Source organism: Monopterus albus, unplaced genomic scaffold (assembly GCF_001952655.1).
Source record: "Monopterus albus unplaced genomic scaffold, M_albus_1.0 scaffold44.1, whole genome shotgun sequence".
Taxonomy (NCBI): domain Eukaryota; kingdom Metazoa; phylum Chordata; class Actinopteri; order Synbranchiformes; family Synbranchidae; genus Monopterus; species Monopterus albus.
In genome coordinates this window covers 131664-147092 of record NW_018127924.1, presented here as the reverse complement: position 1 = coordinate 147092, position 15429 = coordinate 131664, and the positions used below count along the sequence as shown (strand labels likewise).

General features: G+C 44.3%; 1 protein-coding gene across 1 annotated transcript in view; it reads left to right on the top strand.

The window, feature by feature from the left end:
• boc (BOC cell adhesion associated, oncogene regulated) overlaps window positions 1–15429 on the top strand; it is a 23575-nt gene that overhangs the window by 6876 nt on the left and 1270 nt on the right. The window contains exons 2-15 of the mRNA XM_020600072.1: window positions 5485–5613; window positions 6236–6508; window positions 9704–9850; window positions 10394–10537; window positions 10777–11070; window positions 11939–12211; window positions 12296–12564; window positions 12666–12831; window positions 13353–13421; window positions 13684–13893; window positions 14237–14412; window positions 14505–14727; window positions 14842–15027; window positions 15122–15333. Of these exons, the coding sequence (XP_020455728.1) occupies window positions 5502–5613; window positions 6236–6508; window positions 9704–9850; window positions 10394–10537; window positions 10777–11070; window positions 11939–12211; window positions 12296–12564; window positions 12666–12831; window positions 13353–13421; window positions 13684–13893; window positions 14237–14412; window positions 14505–14727; window positions 14842–15027; window positions 15122–15333 (2754 nt within the window). The 5' untranslated portion in view covers window positions 5485–5501. The remainder of the gene's footprint in view (window positions 1–5484; window positions 5614–6235; window positions 6509–9703; window positions 9851–10393; window positions 10538–10776; window positions 11071–11938; window positions 12212–12295; window positions 12565–12665; window positions 12832–13352; window positions 13422–13683; window positions 13894–14236; window positions 14413–14504; window positions 14728–14841; window positions 15028–15121; window positions 15334–15429) is intronic.

Sequence of the window (15429 nt, the reverse complement as noted above, 5' to 3'; positions counted from 1 at the left end):
TGTGTGTGTGTGTGTCTGTGAGTGAGTATTATGAAGGAGGAGGGGTAGATTCTCAACCTTGTTAGAGATGCTTAGATGCTTTTGATGTGTAATTTTACGGCATGAGAACGAGTGGAGGATTTGGACTAGCCCCCCTCTCCACCTGTTGGACCGAAGTTTCATGCCAACATAAGACTCCAGACGTTTCTCTTCATGTCTGAGAAAGCCCGTCTAAAGGGGAGTGGATGGATAGATGGGAAAAGATTTGGGATTTGTCCTCTGCCAAGTTTTTGATTGTGTGAGGCACAGCAGAGAGGTATAGAGATTCTTCACTTCAGTTTGTGTTATCCACGGCACTTTGAAGTATAGAGAGCTACAACCAGCAGTGTGTACGAGCAGAAAAAATACCATCTCCCTGTATTTTTCTTAGTTTTGACATATGGCAAATCAGATATGACAGAATTATACTTGAACTCTAAACAATACCAGTCAGTTAGGTTTTGTTCATCAACAAAAAAATAACTAGTTTGAGTCATTTTTCAAACAAAATTCCAAAATCTGATGGCTTCTCACTTTCAAATGTTAATATTTTCTTCTCTTGTTTGTATGTTTATGTCAACAAATTGTGAGAGACAAATGTGACTTCTGTCAAATTTTATGCAGCAAACAATTAATCAAGAAAATAGCAGGTTGATCAATAATGAAAATAGTCATGAGCTGCACTGGCTGATTGAATATCTTTTGGACAGTTGTCTGGGTAAAATAAGCAAGTTGATGGTGTCAGTGTTGGCTGTGTGAGAACTTGTAGGCTAAGCAGAGAAATAATGGACAAGTCAGACAATAATAAAAATAATTGTTAGCTGCAGTCCTTTTTGTGATTATCCTCTCCTTGTCATTGTATTGTTGCTCTTTTCCTGAATGATTGCCTGATGGTAAATCAAGTGTCTTCTTGGTTTGTTAAGCAATCTCCGGACCCTCCTCGTCCTCCTCCACTCAGCGTGAACTCAAGCCAAACAGAGAAGCCACCAAACAGATTGAGGAGTGAGGAGAAAATATGTTGGGACATTCAGTGACGCTCTCTCAAACACACCCTCTCATTGACAAGGTCCTGCTCTCCTGCCAGTTGACATCCTCTCTATTAATTTGAGTCGCTGTTCTGCTTTCTCAGTCGACCTCTCCCCCCATCACTACCTCCATAAACCCCTTTCACCTATCTCACATCAGTACATAAAGGAATTGAACCCGACTCCCCACCCCCAAACTCTCCACACACCACTCTCAAACTTGGTCCCGGAACCCCCCCCCCCCTCCCCTTGGTCATTCAGCAGGGCCCATCAGCTCTTCCCCGGGCCCTTCAGAGTAGCATCTCTCCTTTCTCCAGGGGTCCACAGGGTCTTTGTCCGTGCACCGGCTCACTGCTTTACAATGACTCTCCACTCTATTAAGGTGCGTTCTGCCTGTTAGCGTCGCCAGGGGCAACCGGCCTCCCGCATGGCAACTATGCAGCATGGCATTGTGGGGCGCGGGCCTGAACGGGGGCATTTGAATCCCCACGGGGGTGGGGGAGTGGGGGGGTGTAAAAAAAGATAAAAATGGGGGAGAAAGAAGGGAGGGTAAAAGGGGGAGTTTGGGAGGTGATAAATATTCAACAGCTCAGCTCCTCAGAGGGAGTCGGCACTCTGCTGCCCTCCATCACCTTCTCCCCTCCTGTGTGTCCTCTCCATGCCAGAAAGCAGATGGAATGTGAGAGCTCAGGGAGGAGGCTCCAGGCTGGTTTTATCCAATTAGCAGGGTTGTCAAAATGAATTTATCCACAGAGGCATGGGGACAATTGGACCGGCACTGGCCTGGGAGAACAGGGTCTCCTGGAGTCTTTACTTTGCACGCTCACAATGAATTTTCTGTCAAGTGACTCTCCCACAACGACATATAAGGCATTTGCATACCTACACCCATGATGCATGCCTGCACATCGCTGCCAAAACTCCTTATTTTTTCAGTGGTGTTTACACTACAGATAAGACGCATACTGTAGGTGCACCCACACATACAGGAGCTGTTCACTACACACACGTGTGTATATATATATTATTCCAGGGTTTTACCAAGTCTAAAATGTAAGACTGGCTTTAAGTGAGTTAAGTGGGGCTTTAAGTCCCATTTTAAGGGAGTCGCTTTCTAAACATGTTTTCAGAAATAGTTTAGTTCTCTTGTAATTACACTTCTGCACTGGAACTAGCAGATTTGTAAAATTCACACAGTTCTCTCCCTGCCCTTTCACTGAGGTATGTTTTAGCTGCTCACACAAAGTGTTAGCTGTACAGTGTTGTAACGAAACAGTGGCCGACGTGCACTAACACACACACACATTTTCTCTGTTCTTAATTTAGTGGAGCTGTCTGTGTGTATGCTCTGGTTTTTATCAGTCTCACTGATGCGTAGGAGACTCTTCTCCCTCTCTCTGGGAAGGATGGATGGAAAAAGTTGGACATAGATGTCAGGCCAACTTTTCATCTCATGGCAGGGGGATCCACTAAGCAAACACAGGGCCCAGGTGACTAATGAATCAGGCAGACGGGCTCGGAGGAGTTTCTTGTTGTTTTTTAGAGAACGATGATGTATGAGGGGCCTTCTCAAACTGCTGTTTCAACAAACTCTCTCTCTCTCTGTCTGTCCGTTTATCTCAGGGGGTTTCAGCTAGTTGTGATCCAGGGACCACCATTTTCACTAAGGAGTAACCTAAGGACCACTGTTGCAGGGTGAATAGACCAGATTTGTGCTATTTTCATCCTGAAAGACACCTTGATATTTGTTATTGTTATATATTTGCATTAATCTGGTTATTCACAATCAACAACTAACACATGAAAATGTGTGTAAAAATGAATAAAGAGTCATTTACTACAGTGAAACTACATTATTGAATGGTCAGGGACCCCCTGCTATGCTGTCGCAGACCACTGGGGGCCCCAGATCACTGGTTGAAAACCCCTGTCCTATCTCACCGTCTCTACTTTTATTTTGAAGTGAAAAAGAAACTGGAAAGGTGAGAGGCCTCACTGGTGAGGTAGTGAGTCCTGCTGTGCGTCCAGTTGGCAGACTGGCTGGTGTGGTTTACGGTTAGTGACTCTCACAGTTGGGACAGGCGCTTGATACAGATGTATGCCTTTTTTATGGGCAACTGTCCTGGTTGTGTCTATACAGCATCTGGCCACAGAAGCCACAGCACTTCAGCTTTGCTCGCTCCTGGTCCCACAGCAGCTTGCTGTTTGTTTACTGAGTTAGCCCACCACTGATTGGCCACTCCGAATGGACCAGTGAGTAAATGAAACTGTACATGTATGTAGGGCTGCAACTAAGGATCAGTTTCATCACTGAAGATACTAAAAATGCCTTTCACAATTTCCTTGTCCTCAGTGCGTTCAAATTGCTTGTTTGCAAATGTTTAGCATTTTTGCTTAAAGTGGATATTGTCAGTATTTCCCCATTAACATTATGATGTCCTTGAGTAGGCCCTTAACCCCAGCTGCTCCAGTGGAGCTGCTCAGTGGCCACAGGTCAGTCTGTGGTTGTACTGGGCTGCTTCCATGTATGAATGTGAACAGAGAGTCCCTGCAAAGAAGAGATGGCCTCCCAGTGGACCCACCCTGAATTAATATAGGTAAAAAGAAACGTAGGGATGTAAGTTGACTGGTAATTAGGTTTTTTTTTAGCCCCACTGCTGCAGATGGATTTTTTTTCAGTAAATTTAAAGTATTCATTGCCATTGGGATGAAAAGAAAATTTCAAGAAATGTAACAAAAATGCTTCTGAAATTGGTTGGCAACGCTACCTTTAATGTTTCTGTTCATTCCCTTATTTCTCATCAGCTTTGCTTTCAGTCACATCAAGAAGCTCATTTCAGCTAAAAGGTTATTTAAAAAAAAAACCCCTCTACACTACCTGGCCAAATGACAGGTAGAATTAATTGGCTTGTAGCTGGTGAACACAGTGGTGCATTTAGCAGATAAAAGGTCAAATATCTGTCTGGAGTTGGTGGAGAACAAAACCGAGCAAAAAGGGGATCAACTTAAAAGCTGATTTCAGTTTTATAGCTTATTTCTGCTGCAAACTAGCACCCAAAAAAAATCTGTTAACAGAGGATCAATAAACACATACTTTGGATTACCAAGTAAATAATCAACGGTTATTACAGCTTTTTATTCATTTTGTCCACGTTGGACAGTAATTCTCCATTGCTGGTCAGACAAAATTAATCTAAAAGTACTTGCATGCATTCATAACAGTATTTAAAATGTAGTATGTGTGGCCTAGTTTGGCAGTTTAGGTAACAGCTGTTTTCCATAAGTGTTGCTCTGCTCGTTTTCAGTAAACGCGCCAGGCAGCTAAACATGTTCACTGCTGCCATTAGATGATGAAGGTGCACTGTAAGAGTTTCCATTTTCTTACCATCCTGCTTTGGCCCCTACTGTGCGTGTTGTGCGAGTTATGTGTACGCCTTAGTCTACGAGCTTCATTAATCATCTCTCTTGCCATAATAAGATCAGGATGAATTTGTTTGGGAAATTTGTGTGCTGCTTCCATTTTTACTGTAGTTATTGTAGTAGTACTGTGGTTGTGTGCATGTTAAGCGACATGTACAGTATGTATATGAGAAAGAGGGAGAAAGAAAGACTCAGTTTTGCAGGACCACCCTCCTTATCCTGACGGGAAGTTGTTAGTTTAACCTGACAGGAAAGAATTTGGGCGAGTTGGCAGCAAGTAACAAGGGAGAGAGAAAAGCTCCCATTTCTACTTTAACTGTTAATAGACTGACTATTACCGGTATTTTCTCTACTTTCCTCCCAATACACACTGCACTGGAGTATAAATGAGCCCACCTCTCCTCCGTCTCACACACATGCTGTGATATATATTTCCCCCGTCCCCCTCCCCATCCCATCTCTCATTAGAGGTTCTTTGTCCTGACTCCTGAATGCAGTCTGTTTTTCCCCTTCTTTCCTTTCCAACCCCCTCCACCTACCTTCTTCCTCCACCTGGACCCTCTACCTGTATCAATTACACCTGAGTGGGAAGGTGGAGGAGTTGGGTTGTAGCCCACAGAATGAGGGCGCCTTTTGATGAACGCAGTGTGGATAGGTGTAGGTAAAGGCGTAGAAGATAGGGTCAGCAGTGAGATGGGGGTTGACAGAGAAGAAAGGCTTTATTTCTGTCTGGAGTTTGGCGGCTGAGGGTTCTGTAGAGCTCGCCACCTTGCCTGGGTTGTGTTTCATTAATGGCTGCCTGTTTGTGTGTGATAGAAGGAGAGAGAGCAGTTTACGTAAAAACTGGAGATGACTGCTTAGAGAGATGGTGTATGTTTTCAAGTTGAATTTTAATGGTTTTCATCTTCACTGCTCTTTCTGTGTTTGAATCTTTGCTCCTTGCAGAAGTAAGTGGCTTAAGCTGTTTGTTTTGATTTTACCAACTCTGCAAACCCCTATAACCTTACACTTTGTGTTTCAGGGGTCAGTGTATGGAAGATGTCTATAAAGCAAGACTGGACTCCGTGGATGAAAAAGAGAAGGGCTCCAGTGTTGTGTGCTCTGGGTGCAGTACTGTTGTGTTGCCTGCAGAGTGGCGCCTCCACCTCTGGTAAGTAGACAAAATGAAATTGCTAAAAGATGGATTTCTAAGTAACAATCTACAGGAAAAAAGAAAAGGTTCCCATGTTAATTTTCCTGTGTCATTTCATCACTATTTGACAGCCCCTGGCTCACAGGGAGGGGTGTGTTTTAGGCATCTGGAAACAGCAGTTTGTTTAAAACAAATATGAAGATGTTGGTACTTTGGATGAGCTGTTCTAACCACCATGACTGTACTGACAAAGAAAAGAGGTTTAGTATGGAGAGACTGAATTGAGGGAAACCTATTAGCAACCCTTTTGTAAATATAAAGCAAAAATGCCAAAAATCTCATGGTTTCACATTCTCAAATGCAAGAATCTTAAATTGTGGTAAATTGAATATTTTTAGGTTTTGGATTGTTGGTCAGACTAAACAAGACAATTAAAGATGTCATCTTGTGCTCCAGACCAAAGGATGAGTGATTGATAATGGAAATTATATGTATGCCCAAACAAATTCCAATGGAAACATATCACACTGCTGGCTACATTGGGTGGTATATGTCCTTATTTTCCCGCTTGTATGAAATAAAAGAACTGTCTCAGTTTTATTAACATGCTTCTGATTGCTTTGTGTCATCTTTGTTAAAGATGAGGTTCCAGTGTTCACTGAAGAGCCCATGTCTGTGGTGCAGAAGTTGGGAGGCAGCGTGAACCTCCGCTGCAGCGTCCAACCCGGCTCCGCCAACATCAGCTGGCACCTCAACGGTCGTGAACTGGTGGACGGAGATTTGGGTGTAGTGCTGAGGCCCAGCAGCCTGTTCATTCCCTCGCTCTCCAACGTGACTGTGGGCAGATACCACTGTGTGGCCAGCACCCGCGCTGGAGCCCTGGCTAGTGTGCCTGCTAACGTCACTGCTGCCAGTGAGTAGCTGCCCACGCAAAGCTGCGACAAATAAACACAAACAGGCTCCTTTGGACCCTTGTAGCTTGTCAGGGTATCCACAGAAGGCCTTTGACTTAATTGTCTTCTAGTAGAACAAAACAGTGAAGGGATGTATTTGTTCTCCACCAGTACAACACTGTAAACACTGTAGTTTTCTGCTGCTTGTTGCTAGTTTGAGTCTCATGATTCCAAAGGTCCAGCTTGGTGCTTATGTTCACCAACTCTTACACATAATTGATTTGTGATAATAACTCTGGGTTGTCAGGCAGTATTTATTCTGCATTGTTGGATAATAACAGCTGCTTTTAAGTGTCACATTGAACTAATGGAGTTAAAGTGAGTTATTTTCCATGTTGACGTTTTTAGTGCCTTGCTGGTCTGAGTGTGTGGCGTTATATTTGATATGCATCACGGGACTGAGAGGGGGTCTGTAGCTGTGTAACCTGAGCCACAGGAATGGAGGGTCCCAGGGGCCGTGGCTGGTCAGAGCAGTGAGAGGGGATCTGAACTTAGTCTGGGGCCCCCCGCTTTCATCGGCCCCTCTGCTCCTCACAGCGTCACATTCCTCTCCACAGGGCCCGACAGCAGGGCTTGCCAGAAATTCTGGCACTGTAATTGGGTAGAGGTGTGTGTGTGTGTGTGTGTGTGTGAGGGGGTGGGACAGAGGATGCGGGTGTGTGCCTGACTAAAACACACAATTAGATAAAAAAAAAATGTCTATGTTAGTAGTGATTTGATGAGCCTGCCATAGCTGCAGATACTGGAGGTGTTTTAGGCCAGTTCAGACAGGATTCACACACAAGATGAAACCTGATGTCACATTCTCTGTCTCCTTGAACCATATACACACACATCTCTCTGCCTTTGTACATTTTTCACTCTTCAGCCTTAACTCCCCCCTTCCCTCTATTCATTATTTTTCACTGTCCCTCCTCTTTTATTTTCACCTCATTTTTTTCCTCTCATTTCTGCAGAGTTTGTCAATCTGTGATTAAGAAAGAATGGGTTGCAAAAGTTGATTGTACCAATTAGTCTGTGAGAGATAACATGTGACTCCAGATTGCTTGCCCCGCCTTCCACCAGAACTTAATTAATTTAATAACGGCCCCTCCTTGGCCACCCCCAAACTGCCTAAGGAATCACTCTACGGGGAGTGTGTTTGTGCCTGCCTTTCCATGTGAACCCCTCTTGCGTTGTATGTACATGCTTTTTGTGAACAGGATAGGTTGATTCCACACCCTCCGCGCTATCTGTATCTAAAGAATCTGTGCTTTTTTGGCACTAGTTAAAAATTCCTCACTTGAATTATTATGCAGGCAGTCACCCTCCCATTTCACTGCATAAAACAGAGACATGTATCTGCACAACATGAGCGTACAACACGTTGCACAAACATGTTATACACAGACACACACACAGGTCTCCAGCTGCTACACAAAGATGATGAATGCACTGTCTCTTTAGAAATATTTAAGTCGGCCTTGCCAAGCAGCTCTGGTGCACGAGGTCTGCTTGACTTTATGAATACCATCAATCCTCCATCACTGCAGGATCCTCACACAAACACGCTCACATGCACGCACACACCTGAGAGGCACCCATCGTTCTGTGAAGAATCCAGGGCAGTAGGGTGGGATGGGGGGGTTAAAAGTTGTAACTAGAGGAATTTAGAAAAATCAGGCAGGAGGAGGAAGGTAGGATGGATGAAGTCGGGGACGAGGCGGCGGCGGCGGTGGTGGTGGTGGGCGGCTGTAAAAACAGCACCTGATTGATTTAGCAAATGTAGCGCCACACGGTCTCTCTTTAAGGCTTTTTGTCTCCCAACATACACACAAACCACTTAGCTCGACATGTCCTGGCTGGGTTTCCCATCCTTCAGAATAAGAGCTGGAACAGAGTTGGATATGGAGTTGTTGGTGTGTGTGTGCGTTTGTATGTGTGCTTGGACCCTGATTTCTCCCATAAAGCTCCCCCAGACACAGGCCAAGGGATGGGTCCAGTGTGCATGCTGAATAAATCAGTTGCCCGAGTTTCTTCAGTGCTTTCAGTAAATTACGGTGATGTTCCTATCAGTAGATACCCTGGTCTTAACTAAATGTTGCTTATTGAATTTGAGCTGTATACAGTGTGTTCTCAGCTGACTTGCAGCTTGTTTTTTTTTTTTTCCAGAGAGTGTAGCTAGTCCAAGAAAAACACACCAGTTATAGCACCTCTGGAATAAATGGAGAGAGAGAGAGAGGCCATGTTTGTTAAGAATAAATCAACAAAGGCTGGTAGACATTTAATTATGTTCCTGGAGAAGTTTTATTTATTCTTCATGTCATTGCTTTACTTCTTCTTGACTAATTTCTCCAGTTTTTCCTTTTTCCCCCTCCTGTGCTGCTCCCTGCTCTTTTTATTGCTTCTGTCATTTTAATTTCCTTGTGCTTTAAATGTATGAAATGGCAGCACATCCCCTGCTATGAGCTTTGTGGATTTTTCTTTTCTTTTTTTTTTTTTTGGTATCCTAAAAGCAGAGCTGTGTTGTTTCCTCCCTAAACCCAAACGGGATATCTTTCTCTGAAACTCTATAGGATGGACACCTCTCACCTTTGACCCTTTGACCAGGCCTTGAGGCTGCTCAGGTGGGGGTTTAGGAGGTCAGGGGTTAGATGAGTGTCTGTGCTGTGCAGACTATATGTCTGTGGGACAGCAGCACATGGCCCCAGTAATCCTGCTTCCTCGTTTCCCACAGAATCTTACCGAACTCCAGCCTCCACTCAAATATTATATACACCACTTTTAGGGTTTGGTCTTATTCAGTGACATGAAATGAGTAAAACTGAAAAATTAACTGGAATGCCTTTATAAAAATTCTATGATTATAGTCATCATGTAGAAGAGGTTTTTCTTTCAAAAAGAGAGCACATAAGAGAAAGTGTGGGAATGTGATTCCAGTACAATGGGTACACGCTCATGTGAGAGACACCCAATATGGAAACAGCACAGTTATCATAGAGTTTATTATTGCTCAGAATATTGTGGTTTTCTGCTTCTAAAGCTGAGGACTGACTGTATACATGTGCAGTTAGATGTGATTTACACAGTGTATTAGGCTGGTGAAAGAATGGTGAAGTGTGTTGCAGCGATGTGACAGCACAGATTTTTTTTTTTCCTTTGCCTGTGTCTTTCAGAGCTGCGGGACTTTGAGCCCGATGACCAGCAGGAGATTGAGGTCGATGAAGGCAACACGGCTGTCATTGAATGCCACCTCCCCGAAAGCCAGCCCAAGGCTCAGGTCCGCTATAGCGTCAAACAGGAGTGGCTGGAGTCATCCAAAGGTAACGAGCTGTCTCAGTTCATTAGAATCTTATATGATATTCAGCGTTTCTCTACACTTCCCTCTTGATTCTCAAACTATCTCCATGATTTACTGGAATGGTATAATCCTGTTATCTGACCCAACATAAAACCGGTGATAAGGGCATTATCTCGAGAATGTTGAAACATCGGAATGCACTTGTTTATTTTTGGAACTATTTACATCCAAGTTGTTTGGAAGAGCAGAAACACCCCAGCGGTTTGCAGCTGATATACTGATGATGCCTGTGAGCTGTAGGTAATAATATATGCAGTTTATCAGTGATAAAATGAATACCACATTGATGAGCATCCTCTGCCTGTTCTTTGTCAGACTCGAGGTCGCCACCATGTGGTCTTTACTGACACTCAAGCTTGACAGTTTGACTGCTGTAAAAAAAAACTTTAAAAACTTCTTCTTCACCCAATCAAAAGCAGTAAATGTTCCTACAGTATCTGTGTTTGGTCGTGTGGTTCATTTGACTCACTGAACCCACTCTGACATCTGGTTTTTTCCCCTGCAGGGAACTACCTCATCATGCCGTCAGGGAACCTGCAGATAGCCAATGCCACGCAGGATGATGAGGGGCCGTATAAGTGTGCTGCTTACAATCCCATCACTCAAGAGGTCAAAACATCCATCTCTGCTGACCGCCTGCGCATACGCCGTGAGTCACCTTGATAAGAAATGACATCAGAAAAAAGGCTTTATTAAAGAGCTGGTCCTGCAGGAACATGTGCACACATGTTCAGTTCAGTGTGACTTTATCCAGTCTCACAAGAAGACTTTTAGTTACAGTTGATAACGTGCACAATTCATAGTGCAGGGATGAAAGTGGGTGGGAAAAGATGCACCGAGTTTTTCACTTCAAAACTAAACCATATTCATGTCCTGACAATTTTCCAGGCTCCATGTCTGAAGCAGCTCGTATCATTTATCCACCGGCGCCCCGTTCCATTATGGTGACTAAGGGCCAGCGGTTGGTGTTGGAGTGCGTGGCCAGTGGCATCCCTACTCCGCAAGTCACGTGGGCAAAAGATGGGCAGGACCTGCGTTTCCATAACAACACACGCTTTCTGCTCAGCAACCTGCTGATTGATGCAGTCGGTGAGGGCGACTCAGGAATTTACATTTGCCGGGCGGACAACGGCATCGGCTCAACCAGCTCAGCAACGGTGCGCTATGATGTACAAGTGTTTGGTAAGTGAACTTGAGCTGCACTGCATGTTGTGTGTCTGCTCACGTGTTGGATAACCTTCCATGGCTTATATATTTTTCTTGAATGCTTTGTTACAAATATTACTGTAAAGGCTATTTACAGTGAATGCACTTTGCTCATTAAACTCCTCAAGGATTTTTTTTTTTTTTTTTTTTTTTAATGAGTAAAATTTGACTTTGTCATGGATTTAAAAATTAGACTGGCTCCTGTTTGGTGGCCAGATAAGATGGGGGTCTGTGTGTGCATGCACTTAAGTGTGAGAAGCAAGCCTGTGCAGTTTTGTGTGGGAGAGACTTGGTGAAGACAGAGCTCTTTATTCTGTTGCAGAACTGGATTGAGTATGTCTAGGTTATGGATGACTGTTTTTACAGTGATTTTCTTTACAGTGATTTTCTGTGTGTGTGTTGTGGGCTTGTCTCTGCAGCTGGCTCTAATTAAAGCCAGAGAGCTGCTGTAGCTGTAATGAGCTCTGTCTTTTCCTGATTCACAAGCAGCCAACCATCAACTAGATGGCATACATACCCCTGCCTCATAGCCTCTACACACACGTCCATGATTCTGATTTTACTCATACAGAGATAACAGAAAATGAATTGACAAATATAATGTCAGCTAAGTTATTTAACAAGCAAAACCATAACACTTATTTCAGTTTATTTGATGTGAGCATTTCAGCTTTTTTATTTTTGTATTATGTTTTTTATATCATTGTGAATCATTGTAACATTTATTCAGACAGCAGATCAATTTATGTTGAAAACAATGATCAGTTTAGCCCTGTACTCTATTCACAAATACACCCACACATAAACGTTCAGACTGCTAATAGGCTGTTCCTTACTCGGGTAGAGCCTCCTCTGGTGACGGTGGAGCTGCAGCAGAAGGAGATTGTGTACGGAGAGACAGTGCGCTCCACCTGCCAGGCCCGTGGTAAACCCCCTCCCTCAGTGTTGTGGCTACACAATGCCCGGCCCCTCGTAGCATCTAATCGCCACCGTGTGACTTCCCGGCTGCTGCGTGTCTCCAACGTGGGCCCTCAAGATGAGGGACTCTACCAGTGCATGGCTGAGAATGGGGTGGGCAGCTCACAGGCTTCTGCTCGCCTCATCACAGTATCATCTGGTAAGCTCTATAGTTTTGGTATTTGTCACAGATTTAATGGTTTTATTCTACAGCCTTTAGATTTAATTAATTCTGTCTGTCCAGGATTGTCGTCCAGGGCGAAGCTGCCTCCCATCTTCCGGCCGCTCAGCCCAGACAAGGTGCTAAGAGAGCAGCCACCCGTGAAGCCTGGAGCTACAGGTGCCATGTTGCCTCTTGACTGCTCTGAGCTGCCAGGACAGATCTTGCCTGCAGAAGCCCCCATCATCCTCAGCCAACCACGCACTGGCAAGGCTGACTATTATGAACTCACCTGGAGGCCACGACATGAAAGAGGACCCCGTGTGCTGGAGTACATGGTCAAATACAGAAAGGTACTGCAGGGAACCTGTACTCACACTAGATGAAATGAACATTTAGCTTCTTCATCTCAGAATTGTCCAATTCCTGTAACTAAGCCCTCTGTCTCTGTCAGTTGGGAGACCCTCTAGCAGAGTGGACCTCCAGCAGTATCTTAGGCTCCCTCCAAAAACTGACCCTGACCAAGCTGCAGCCAGATAGCCTGTACGAGGTGGAGATGGCTGCCAAGAACTGTGCAGGTCTGGGACAACCTGCCATGATGACCTTCAGGACTGGCAAAGGTACAATACTGTCTAAACAGCATTTAGCAATATCAGTAGAGTCTCTACTGTTTGATATATATTTTGTTATTTTCCACCTTGCCCGGGTGTTTAATGAAAGGAATGGGTATTGGTTGTGTATTATGGTGTACATGGAGTTGTTTGTATTTTTAGTTTACACATGCCATCCTATAGCTGTAAAAACTTATTAGGGCACCAAGTGTGTATTAATTCACAGCTGAAAATAGTCCCCAAAATGTGGCATTATTTACTCCTGTTTTAAGTAGTGTGTGATTAAAAACTACAGTGCTCAGCAATTAAAAATTTTTTTAATGTAAGGATAAATATGTATGATTTATTTTTAAAGATTTACATTGTAGGAACAATTGGGCTTCATACTGAATAGCACAGACAAGACAAGTTATTCTGGTTTTCTCTTGGCAGTTGTCGACAGTAACAGTAATATAGCGCAGCACCAGTGTAATCCTTTTAGCCTGGCTACAAGTGCATTTTGATATAACTTTGTGATTTTTCTATTGCAGGTCGCAAAGGTCTTGGAGGGCAAAATGATCCCCCGAAAACTCCTGCTGTTCCTTCGCCAAGCCTTTCTCGTAAGCGCTCACCAATCCCATATATCACTGTGCTCCTCTAATTAATTATACTAATCATAACTATCACCTCAGCTGCTAACCATCCTCCTTGTGACAAACCTTTCTCCATCTCTTTCCTTTCTGTCACTGAAGGATGAGCTCTCAGTAAGTGCTGAGTGTGATGAGTTTTTGTCTTCTCGGTTACAGTCAGCATAGTTAGATTATTGTCTCTGAGTTTGTCGGTTGTTGTTGTTCATCTGACACCAATCCTCTTACTCTGCAGCTCCCGAGGCCCCTGACAAGCCCACGGTCTCCACGGCAACAGAAACATCAGCATACGTGACCTGGATTCCTCGCGGTAACCGTGGTTTCCCCATCCAATCATTTCGGGTGGAGTACAAGAAGGTGAAGAAGGCAGGAGAAGACTGGGTGACAGCGGTGGAAAACATCCCCCCATCACGGCTCTCTGTGGAGATCACAGGGCTAGAAAAAGGTCGGCCATCAGCACACACTTTATTAACAGTGTCGTTATTCACAGCACTTTATTCTGATTGGGGGAGTGGGGGGCAGTAGTAGGACGTCATATAATATAATTACTTTGATGATTCCTGCATAATTACATTCCCACTGCCCAGAAATTCATCAGTATAATGAATGTTGTTACAGTCATTTCAGTAATTGCTGCCATCAATCAGAACCATAACTGAACCAGAACATCACATTTTCTCTGAAAAGGAAAGCAAAGTAATGCGAAGACAAACATACAATACAGAGCTTCATTCTCTGCAGCTTCTGGCCCAGAGACAGATCAGTAATGGTTATCCAACTCCCTGTAGGTACGTCTTATAAGTTTCGTGTGGTGGCGGTAAATGTAATTGGCTCCAGTCCTCCCAGTGCCCCTTCGAAGGCGTACACAGTGGTAGGTGGAAGAACCCATGAGCGTCCTGTTGATGGCCCTTACATCACCTACAATGAAGCCATCAATGAGACTACCATCATTCTCAAATGGACAGTAAGTGTCCATTTTTATAATTAATCAGGATACATTTTTAGTGAAACTTACTTTGAGCTCATTGTGATTGTAACATGTTTCCCTCTTGACAGTACACTCCTGTAAACAACACACCCATCTACGGCTTCTACATCTACTACCGCCCAACAGACAGCGATAATGACAGTGACTATAAGAAGGATGTTGTGGAGGGAGACCGATACTGGCACTCAATCACTGACCTGCAGCCTGAAACCGCCTATGACATCAAGATGCAAAGCTTCAATGAGAAGGGAGAGAGTGAATTTGGCAATGTAGTGATCCTTGAAACAAAAGGTGAGGTCATTTTGAAATGTGGCTGATTTAAATCTGTCTAGTCAGTGTGTCTACTCTTGTGCAAGTCTGAGCTGTTTTGTTAACAGGCTTTTTTTCCACTGTTTTTCTTCTCAGCTCGTCCTAATCACCAGCGGCCTGCTCCGTCACAGGCCCCAGACCCAGGGCAGGAACTCTCCAGTGGAATGGTGCCTCGGCCCAGCGACCTCCCCTACCTCATAGTCGGTATTGTCCTGGGAGCCTTTGTCTTCATCATTGTCGCCTTCATTCCCTTCTGCCTCTGGAGGGCTTGGGCCAAACAGAGTGAGTGCTACTTAACAGTACCTCAGGCATTTGCAGGAACTGAACTATTTGCCTAGTGAGTATTTTCATAACAGTCTTTTTGTGCTTGTTTTAGAGCAAACATCCGACTTGTGCTTTCCTTCTGTGGCTGCCCCCATGTCATCATGCCAGTACACCATGGTGCCTCTTCAGGGACTCGCCCTGGTTGGACACTGCCCGCTGGATAGCCACATGACCACTCCACATGGCGTCTACGCCACTAATGGAGAATATACACCGAACAGCAAACCTCACCATGCCTCACAGCGCCTGCCAGGACTGCAGCGGGTAAAAAAAAAAAAAAAAAAAACTTCTAGGAAGCTGAGAAATATCTTAACCCCAGGTTCATTTTAAACATCACTTGGTATAGGTAATGTCTGTCAC